The sequence below is a fragment of the Seriola lalandi genome, unplaced genomic scaffold (assembly GCF_002814215.2).
Source record: "Seriola lalandi dorsalis isolate HSWRI2012SDOR001 ecotype SW California unplaced genomic scaffold, Sedor1 jcf7180002054554, whole genome shotgun sequence".
Lineage (NCBI taxonomy): Eukaryota > Metazoa > Chordata > Actinopteri > Carangiformes > Carangidae > Seriola > Seriola lalandi.
In genome coordinates, this window is record NW_019525107.1 from 37292 (window position 1) to 48416 (window position 11125).

An 11125-nucleotide genomic window follows, 5' to 3' on the forward strand; every position below is an offset into this window, starting at 1 on the left:
GGTCAAAACATGGCCAAAGTACGTGGTAAAATGTATTAATTAAGAAGAAAAGAACTGTTCCCTGACCGGGAATCGAACCCGGGCCGCGGCGGTGAGAGCGCCGAATCCTAACCACTAGACCACCAGGGAGAGTCGAACTCGAAGAAGATAACATCTCTCTTAAACATGCACTTCACGTTATAAACTGAAGGTTTTAATTTTTAAGGGAAGCAGAGTACTCGCTAAATAATAGAACTAAAAAATCAGACAAACAAAAAAATCACTGATATGAAGTGATTAGGTAACCAACACATCTCTCACCCACTGTGATCAGAACCTGTTTTCTTTCGTCGAGTTAGATCATTTATGGAATAAACTAAAAGTAACTGAATGAAACATCGTTCATATTTAGAATTATTATTTAATTCAATGGATTGAATGGGTTATTAAATTCTATTAATTAAATTTTTTTTTTATTAGATATGGCATTTCAGAAAGAGATCTGGGCCCACATTTATCAATGTGCTGAAGGTTAAATATTGAATTTAAGTGAAACAAAAAAAGTAAAACTCATTACAGGATTTGTTTCATCTATCCATCCATCTTGGATCACCCACCTTTCAAGGTACTGCACCCAGTTCTGGCAGCGAGGTAACTTCTACCTCTTTAGCGCAGAACTCTTCACTCAAGGTACATGAAATTTCTTCAAGGCCTTCAATTGAAGAAGAGTAGGCTGAAGAGACAAGCAAACCCCATGACATACCTGATGCAAGGATCTCTGTTTGAAGCACTGGCCAAAACAGAAATAATCATCAACCTGTTTTATGTGGAGGAGGATATTGAGAAGGCCCTTCCTCATGAACATCGCACCAGTTCCCTCAGTGATGCGCCTACATGAGGTAGCCATACTAGCAAGAGGTAATCTGAGCTGTGCACCTGTGAAGAACCTCAAGTGTGAATGCCACAGTTCCCAGGGCTTCGTTTTCCCCTTGGACAGACTCCAAGTTGACTAGACCCAGCCTGTGACTACTTCAAAATAGTGTGTTGTCAGATTTGATGACGACCCAGGAATCGTGATGGTAACAGATACGCTCAGGTCAAGTGCATGCACTTGACACTTATTTTAATTCCTGACCAACTACCAGTTACTACCTGCCATATGGTGATCCAAATAGATATTTGGTTGGATCTTACACAGTAATATGATTTGTTTGTTTTGATGCCTTGATGAGTTGCTATGGCATTTCAATCTTACAGATTGCTGAAGTATAATGTATATTAATGCAGAAATGCTGCATCAAATAACCGTACAAAAATCTAGGCTACCACTTTACCTAAAAACACTGTTCCAGTTTTGCAAACGCCTTCGGTAAACGTAGGACAGTGCTAAAAATAAGCTTCCTGAGAAAACCTAATTTGACATTGAACGTGGCTTTATTAAAATAATTGCTGGACAAAAACATGTTTTTTTTTTTTTTTAGAGTCCGGTTCATTTAACGGTTTACTCTTCCTACACACATCCAACCAACCTCTCTTGGACTTTAAACCATGCCACCAATGGTAATGTCACACAGATAAAAAATGGATGTTGAGTGACAAGTGGTGTTGTGGCAAAATTTTAGGATTAAAAAATGTATTGGTTCCATTCAGTTAAATGGGAAAACAAGGAAATGCTTTTGTCCCACGTTTTCTGAACCCACCCTGCATTGAAAGCAACAGGAGAGGATGTTATACTGGCTAGTAGTAACAGGAGGGAAGATTACAGCTAGAAATAGCACTGTTCCATTAAGGAACCTGATTATTGTTTTGAAACGGACTTTAAGAAATGTGAACCTATGCTTTAAAGGCGTGTTAGAAATTTAAACGTGAGCCAGCTAACAAACGTGAAGGTGCGCTTGTGTCCTTCCACGGGTTATTTAAAGCCTATCCAAAGCCTCACTTTGTCTGGTGTCACGGAGTTCCCGCCCTTAAACCAACGAGATCAACCACACGTTCTGTGTCCTCATGGTACCACAGTCCCCGCCCCGTGTCACAGCAGCACGCGCCGGGGCCATGTCCTATAAAAGCTGATCCACAAGCAATCCTGAATCAGCGACTGCCTGCAGTGTAGTGACCGAGAGTGGTCCACACGGAGAGTTCATCCACAAATGGGCCATTGTAACAAGTAGCACCTCTTCTACTTCAAGCCATCCGCACCTTACAACCGCACCTGGTGCCAACAGCAGCATCCTAATACCTAAAGGTAGGTCCAAACACTGTCACTGAAAAGCTCTTCTCTCCTACCTTTTCATCACAAACTACAAAGGTAGTTTTTGCATAAGTTTGCTGGAATGCTTTCTGTCATGCTCTGTGTCAGTTTTTGAATATCCGAATGTACACAAAATCCCAAATGCATTTTCTCCAGGACATACAGTAAATACTAGCAGGTGAAATTGCCTCCTGGCCACCGTTTAAAGTGAAGCTGCTGTTTATCTAGGCTATGAAGTACAGACATGTATTTGTCTGCTCCTTGAAATCCCCAAAGCCATCTGCTGCTCACCTGGTGTTAAGCTTTACAGCCTCCAACTGGTTCTCAGGCTCCAGGCTGATAACAACATATTCTGCTGTTAAGGGTCAGGAATACATGTGAAATATGACATGCATGCACAAATGATAAATGTTTATTCACATTTTGCTGCACAATTGATAAATCCTGAAAAAGGGTGAGTTATAATTTTATTTTTGCTTCTGGCATTAAAACATTTGGTTAGAGCCATCTATAGTTTCCTGTGTGAACAGCAGTAGTAGCTTGGATGTCCATCAGGAATGCAAACATGTCCTGTATTGCAGCACTTGCACAATTTTAAGCCAGTTGCTTCGACAGTCACGTAGCCAGCTCGTGCACCTCCTTATCTGAGTCTAGCTGGGCATGTGGGCTTGCCCTCATACACACACTCTAGTTATTTGAGTCATGGAAAACAGGAGTCTCAGAAGCAGCTGCTTCCGTTTTATCACTCTGCAGTGAAGGGCTGCATGTGGACAGGAATGGAGCACAAAGGGCATGAATGAATGCTGCACAGATTCCTTGAAACAGATCATGAGCGACATGCTCTTCTGTGAATGCTGTCAGAGCAGATGTGCTTTCTCACCTCATGTCTGTGTAAACCCAGACAGGATCTTTGCACTGAAGCACTGTGTTTGCATGCAGTGCTTTTTAAAAAGATAAAATGTGATATCAGTACAATAAGCAGACACATTGCAAAAAAAAATGGAAATATATGAAATAATGATGAAAACGTGACACCATCATTTTTTTTTCCTTTTTGAATCCAGCCTATTAACACAAGTGCCATCTATTCTCCTTTGTCTCTCCTTCAGGTTACCATTTTCCATCTTTGAGCGGTTTTCCACCTAAGGTCGGAGAAAATGGCAGCAATTCCATCAAGTGGCTCCCTCATTGCCACCCATGATTACTATAGAAGTGAGTCAGCTGTGGCTTATATAGATTTGTATCCCATTCATTTTTTTTGGTGAATGGCAAAAAAACCAGATCTAATGCCAGTGATTTTTTTCCCACTGTGGAAGTCTCTTTTAGTCTTTGGGAAGATTTCCTGACCTGATTTACTGTCTTTGTTCCAGGGCGCCTTGGGTCCACCTCCAGCAACAGCTCTTGCGGCAGTGCTGAGTACACAGGAGAGGTCATTCCACACCCCCCAGGTATGAAAAGGGATGAGGATTACTTTTGAGATTAAATGTGAAAATGTGAAGTGTCCCTGCACCAAAACAATACCTTCTAAAAGTCACTTTGTTTCTTCAGGACTTCAAAGGCAAGACTCTGGCCACTGGTGGACTTCATTTTTCTTTGCAAAACCGAACCAGCCAGGCATCCAGAATGGATCTGAAAATCAAAAGTGAGTGTCAAGATAATGTCACAACAAGCGCCAAGTTAAACAGCAGCAGTTCTCGAGTTTTTTGTTTGTTTGTTTTTTTTTGTATTTGGAGTTAAAATTATAGCATCTCTGTGTTGCAGGAACGGAACCTACACAGTGGCCAACGGTCAGGTGACCTGCATCGCCAGGGAAATGGTTTTGAACAGACAGATCAGCGAGAGCAGTGATAATAGAAAGTCTGAACCCTCGTCCCCTCCACCAACTTCTTCCTAGACTCCATTCCCTGCCCCACCACCTGCCCCTCACCTCCGTCACCCTCATCTTGCCATCACATGGTTCAGCACTGGAGATGGAGATGATGGTGGTGACGATGATGGTGTTTTTTACCTTTAGTAAATAGAGTTCGCTTTTCCTTTTTGCCTATGTATAGTATGTTTTTATTATGACCAAAGGTTAAAAAAAAGAATGTAAAAAGTTTTTTTCATTTTATTCTTCTTGTAACTTGACACTGTTAATAATAATAATAAATAAAATGCTTTGCAGTCAGTACTTACATTGTGTTTTATTGTTTCCATAAAGCTGTTACAGACAGGTAGCCAAAATGAACATAGTCTTATTATTATTTAGGAAAACAATGTGATATTGTTTTGTGTTTTTGGTAAATCAAATTTTCAGGACCACATTGTCACCTCTTCATGCGATCCACACTGCTTTATAACTCTGTAGGGAACACACGCAGCCTACTTACCAAACAAAGCTAAGCTGTTTAGCTTTGATATGATTAGCAACGATGAATTCAGTTGTAAATACATTTGCATAACGCCTCACCTTAGCTTGGAAGTAGGTCAACAGCTTCTGAAAAAAGACTGTTATAGAAAGTAAATTTGAAGATAACTATATTTTTTTTACTATATTGAAACACATACACTGTATTCATATTTTCAGTTCTACAAATGCATGCATTTGTTGGAAGTAGCCAAAGGTAGCTGGCCTTAGCATGTCTGCAAAACATCAAGTTACTGATTTATTCTGGCACAGACCTGCTGCTATAATAACCTCATAGCATGAAAATAAAACGGGTCAATTGCTGCTATCAAATCTTTTTTAATGCCTCAGCAGATTGTTGTCAAAGTTTTGGTTCGTGCACATAAAGACTTCAAAGAGAGAGTTTATAATCCTCAATTGCAAGTTTGTCTTAAAATGCAACATGTGTTCACCGTCTTTGTGGGGAAAAAAAAGACAAAGCATGTCAGGAGAGAAATTAATGCATACTACTGCCAGTATGTAACAAACAAACAACACCTTCCCACACATTACAAAGAAAAAAAACAAGGGGTAAAAATCCTAAGGTGCATTTATAGTAAAAGAAAATGTTTAGTGAGCTGAATAAGGTCTCTAGGAAAAAATGGATGGATAAGGAAAGGTATGTATTACCTATCTCTGCTTATACTGTGTTGCCAGATTGCCAAAGACAAATTTCCATTTTGTGCTAATTTAATTGACAGCAAAGTTTTATCTGATCTTACTTTAATTAGACAGACAGACCCAAGACAGATCTCTCCTCTTTCTTAAGAATTCATTATAATATTTATATTATACAATATTCAGATAACTGTGGTGTGTGCATTACTGCTTACTGTTATAGAGAGCAATAAACTGGTTCTCTGAATTGATTTTTCTGTGAACATTTTGCAATGTGCTCACTGACAACTAAGAATAGACTGAACAAAGTCTGGTTACAGCTCAGTCCTGCTCTAAGATAATCCTTCTATTCAAATAGGAAAGTCAAACATTTAAAGTTCTGTATGTGGAACATTTACAGCCACATACTGGGACAAATGTTTTGACAATTAAAGGACAAGAGACATGACTCATGTTTTCAGACCTTCACCCACTCTGCCCATTTAAAAAAGTGCATGATCTGTCCTACCCGCCCTCCAAAGCTGGTCTATTCCTGGCAAAGTATCAGAGAGGCACTTCGGTCTAAAAATGTCCTGTGATCCCGGTCAAGCACAAATGACTCCCGTGTCAGTGAGGTGACATGGGAGTCTCCCATCATGCAGATCTTTTTTTTCATTACTCCAAGAGGCATGCAGGGTAATTGGTGCAAGGACTAGACATTCAAAGGCTGCTAAGACCTACTACAGAGAACGATTTTCAACAGTAACTGCTGCAGCTTAGGCGGCTTATGATTGACTTAGAAGGACACGATAAGAAAAATGTGGATGAGGCTGTGTTGTATGAGTTTAGGGCTGCTTTTAATTTGACTGATCATGTATTGTTATGAGAGAAACTGAAACGTTTAGCACTTTCGGTCTCTGGCTTAACAGTTATTAGATCAATAAAAAACAGATCTTGTTTTTTAACGGATAATTTTCAAGTTTAAAATCTACTACTTGCGGTATACCTCAAGGAAGCGGTCTAAGACCTTTATTATTTGCTTCTCTCCTTTGTCCATCTTTGTTGTTCTTGTAACAGTGGTAGTGGTAGATCAGCAATATAGTGGACTTCCATCTTTTCTTTGCCTAAAGGTCATTTGGATTATCAGACATTTTTGTGATAGGGCAATCATTCAGGATGGCTTTGACCAGTTGAAACCCTTCATTGTCCAAACTTTGCTGACAAAGGACTGAAGTCAAAATTTTCCTGACCATCCATGTGATGCAATCCCAAAGCACTACCATGATGTGATCCAGCAAATGGGTTAAACTCCACTTAATTCCTTTCTGTGACAAAGATCTTTCAATCCGGTTCTGATCTAAAGAAGCGAAGGCTTCTCTTAACTCTCTTTCTGCTTCCACAAAGTTGGTACCATGGTCCGATCTCGTGTAAGAAACTTGACCTCTCTGACAGATGAATCTTCGCAAAGCGTTGATACATGAGTTTGTATCAAGAGAGCAAGCTACCTCCAAGTGAACAGCCCTACTTGCCATGCAAGTCAAGATCGCTCCATAACGTTTCATGATGCTGTGTGCTCTTTTTACATCAACTGCACCTAAATAATCTACGCCAACATTCGTGAATGGAGGGAGATCAGGGACAACTCTCTCTGTGGGCAAGTCTGCCATTTTTTGTTCACCAGTTTTTCCTCTGTAACACCTGCAGAATTTGCACCTTCCTACGATTTTCCTCACTGCAGAATTGGCATTTGTGATCCAGTACCTTTTCCTAACAGTGGAAAGCACATGATTCCGCCCACCATGAGCCAGCTGTTCATGAAAATGGCGAAGAATAAGGTTTGAGATGTGTTGGTCTTTGGATAAGAGAAGGGGATGTTTAGTCGCTGGCCAACTCTCAGAAGCCCCTTTTTTTAGAATAGGATCCAGTTTGTAGATAGTACTACTCCTTTTTAGTTCTGATTTGCTAGATGTTAATGCAGCAATTTCATCCTGGAATCTCTCTCACTGACAAAAGGAAACTATTAAAGTTTCTGCTTCTGAGAGATCGTCCAGCGACAATTTCTGACCTCCTAATGAGGCTCTAAAGGCTTACATTTCTTTAGGTACATAGCATAAAGGCGATCCATTGGCACTGATATTTGCAAGCTGCAACTGTTTTCTTCTCTTACTCAGCATGAGGAAGGATCCAAGCAACTGTGACCTTTAACCTTTGCCAGTCAGAACTGTAAGTTATTAGTTGGTAAGTAGCATTCCGTGTCGACAACAGTTGTATTTATCATGACATTTCATTTGAGCTCAGAGTCGTCAGTAGTGACATGTAAATCTAAAGAAGATGCTGGCCATTTCTCCTCAGGTTCCCATAGAAACTTTGGGCTTTCAATCCATCTTTTGTTGACAAGATTTTGTGCCTTCAATCCTCTTGGGGCATCATCAGCAGGTTTTGTAATGGGGGAATGTATCTCCACTGTGACACTGGGATGAGTATTGCTGTGCACTGAATGGGCAGGAAACATGTTGTTGCATGGACTGCTCATACTAAGGCTCATATTTTTTGCCATGTGGATCAAGAGATGTGGGCATGCCTTTAAGTTTACCCTTTCATAAAATATGACTCCGTTGCATTGAATTGTCCTTTTGAAACAATGCTACTTTCACATTTCATGAGGTTCAACACCAACCGCCTCTTTATCATTATGAGGGTTCAACACCAACCTCCGCTTTTTCATTGATACCGTCACCACCAGCAGGACAACTTTCAGTTTTAGACAACCACTAACATTAGCAATAAAGTAACTGACATTCAACTTTTTTGCTTTGAACCATACTTCATATTTTGTTGCTTCATCTTTAGGTAATAACCCCAACAGAGAGGCGTGCAATTGTTTTGCTTCATCACAAAGAACCTTAAACTTGTCAAATGTACATTTCACTTAATTTACATAGTCTTTGTCATCCATCAAGTCAATGATAGTTTGTTAAATTTTGTCTTTTTTTTCTTTTGAAAACTGTCTATTTTTTCCCATCAATGCTTTGGGTGCTCGTTTGACGGTAGGCTTTTTACAGCTTACATAAGTTTTCATATAAATGTGTGCCCACATATATACAATGGCCAAATATGGTTGTATTAGTGTTGCACATACCCCAAACGTTGGCCGGCATAGGTGACCTGACGTCCCGATTTCTGATGCTTGGTGTCCAGAAATGACTCCAGTAAGCCTATCTCCAGCGCATCACACCAGCAGCTGAGGCGCAGCTCCAATCAAGCGAGTGGAAGAAGATCGATGCGTCAGATGTATCGTAGTAATTTGTTCAACGGCGAACTTTGCTGATTCCCAATTAAGCAACACGGCTTATCCCAAATGAAGCAGTTTTGACTTAATTTGTAGTGATTAAGTCCAATACTTTAGGGTTACTTTCAAGTCACTGCAACTTTTAATGTTAATACATGTCCTCGGGATAACTGATAATCTGTCTTTACCAATGCTTTGTTTCATGATGCGCTTATTTCTTATGTCCGCAAATCTGCATGATCCATAATTGCCAATAAAACTTATAGTTAAACGAAAAAAACACGAAATTGTGAAAGCACAGTCAAAAACTGTTTACCTTTCTACAATGAGCAACACCTGTGGGTTGCTGCCTCGGGGGTTAAATTTTCGGTGGCCAGCCTTGGCCGTACATCACCCCCTAGTGCTCGGAGGAATAACATACAACTCAAACACATGGGTCAACATATATATATATATACAGTATATGGCAAAATCACACACACACCCACAAAAAGAATATGGAGTTTGTGGCTCTATAACAACGTCACCTAACTTACTATTACAATAATTACCAAAACTTGAAGTAGGGTATTTTGGTCAACATATCAGTTAAAGGCAGAGCTGAAACGTAAGTTGTACATTATGGTGTCTATTGAACAAGTTCAGCAAATTAAACTTCTGGATGTAACACTGAGCTGTAAATGATCATGATCACATCGATGTGTCCAATGGTGTGGGTGAGGTCTTTCAGTTGTTAAGGAGGTTCTCCAGTTTTCTACCATTGAATGTCAGGTGACAGGTGGTCACGTCATTATCACTGCTGTTCATGCGTTTGGCCTAATGTTTCTACTCAGGTTAAGGAACTGAAGGCAAGCTCGTGGAGGTAAATTTATTTTACCAAAATAGTGTAAAAAAAAATTTTTTTTATAATGTTTGGAGCAATTTGTTGCATTTATTTATGATTATTCTCATCTTTCAGTTTTTCTGGTCATGTACGGTGTGAGGGGGATTGTATGTTTTCTGTTAGTGTGCTGTGTGATTGGAACAATAGCCTGTGTTTTAACAAAACCAATGGGGATAAAAGAAATTAAACAATATGAATTATAGAGCTGAAACATTAAACTAATCAATTAGTCAATCAACAGAAAATTAATCAGTAACTTTCAAGGAAAAAATCCTTCTTAAATGTGATGATTTATATTATATATGATATTCATACATGATAGATAACTGAATATATTTGGGCCTTTGACTGTTGTTTGGACAAAATAATCAATTTGAAGACATCACCTCGGGCTCAGGAAAATATAATGAGTATTTTTCACTGTTCCCTGACAAAACAATTAATCAACAAATTGAGAAAATAATCAGTAGATTAATCTGTGATTATGATAATCAGAAGTTGCAGCTGCAGGTAACAGTTTCTGTCAATTAAGTAATATACCCTTAAAAACATAAGGGGGGAAATAAGTGCTGGAGAACCGTTTTATCGAGGGTTGGTCTTCACAATGTTGAGAACTGAGCTACAACTGAAATTTAGATAAATTTGACTTGGATCATGTTTCTTTGTGATGCTTAATGAAAATCTATTCTTAGGTCAGAGTCTTTCTTTTAATTGCCTGCAGTCAGTGGAAAATGTTGTCATGTCCAAGCGCTCCTACATAGCATTTGGCTCAAAGAGAAATCTGGGGCAAAGGTAACTGGCCCATGACTCAAATAGTCCAACATTCAACTCCACAAAATGTACAAGTTGATACTGCACAGATGAGAGGAAAAGAAACACACATCTAGTTCCGAGTATTAGAAGACATAGTTCATCATTGTATAACTTTAGATATTTGTCTTTTCAGGTAGAGGGGTTCATGTTTGCATGGGATCAGGGGTCATTCTCTTCTAGGTCTATATTTGATCAACAGCATGAGCAGAGAACGTGAACAACCGTGCTTGTGTAGGTTCACGTGTCACTGAGGCACTTTCGATGTCAACGAGCTGTTGATGTCCCACCGTGGTGAATTGTAAACAGGCCACAGGAATATTTAAAAATACCCTGGAAAACATATTTTAAATGAATCTGACCTGAAAATGAGTTTTTAAGCCTTTGTACAAGTGGATTTAGATGAGGTTATTACATGAATTTGTCAGAGATCACATACAAAGGTAAAATTATTAATCATCAATAAAGTAATGTTATTACTACTGTACTCGAGTAAAGTATTTAACTTTTCTTTACTTCTTTCAATACTTTATCTTATGAGTATCTTATAAAACAATATGTATTATTACTTATAACTTTAAAGTTAAATAACTTTTAACTTTCAATATTTAATTTTTATATTTATTTAAATTAGCGATTATTGTAGTCTTTAAAATGTTTCAAGCAATCTTTGTAGCGCTATCTGAAATATCCATAATTGTATATCTAGGAAGATATAAATGCAATAAGCATGTAAATAAGAAAATAATGAGGTCATTGCCGTTGTGTTGCTTGTTTGTCACTGCATGGGAATATTTACTTTTGGTCTGGTGGAACACACTGTCCATTTTCACACGATATTCTGTTTATCAAACCACCTGTGAATCTTGCCAGACCTGCATGAGTCAAAGAAGT

The 11125-nt window shown here is 38.9% G+C and overlaps 1 protein-coding gene and 1 non-coding gene across 2 annotated transcripts; one reads left to right on the forward strand and one right to left on the reverse strand.

The window, feature by feature from the left end:
* Positions 1–57: 57 nt before the first annotated feature.
* Positions 58–129, reverse strand: trnae-cuc (transfer RNA glutamic acid (anticodon CUC)). Its single transcript has one exon. It is a non-coding gene; the product is annotated as a tRNA-Glu (tRNA).
* Positions 130–2058: 1929 nt separating this feature from the next.
* ppdpfa (pancreatic progenitor cell differentiation and proliferation factor a) lies at positions 2059–4397 on the forward strand. Its single transcript, XM_023415685.2, has 5 exons — positions 2059–2221; positions 3337–3439; positions 3598–3675; positions 3776–3869; positions 3989–4397. The coding sequence occupies exons 2-5, from the start codon at positions 3385–3387 to the stop codon at positions 4119–4121; spliced, it is 360 nt and encodes a 119-aa protein (XP_023271453.1). The 5' UTR covers positions 2059–2221; positions 3337–3384; the 3' UTR covers positions 4122–4397.
* Positions 4398–11125: the final 6728 nt, after the last annotated feature.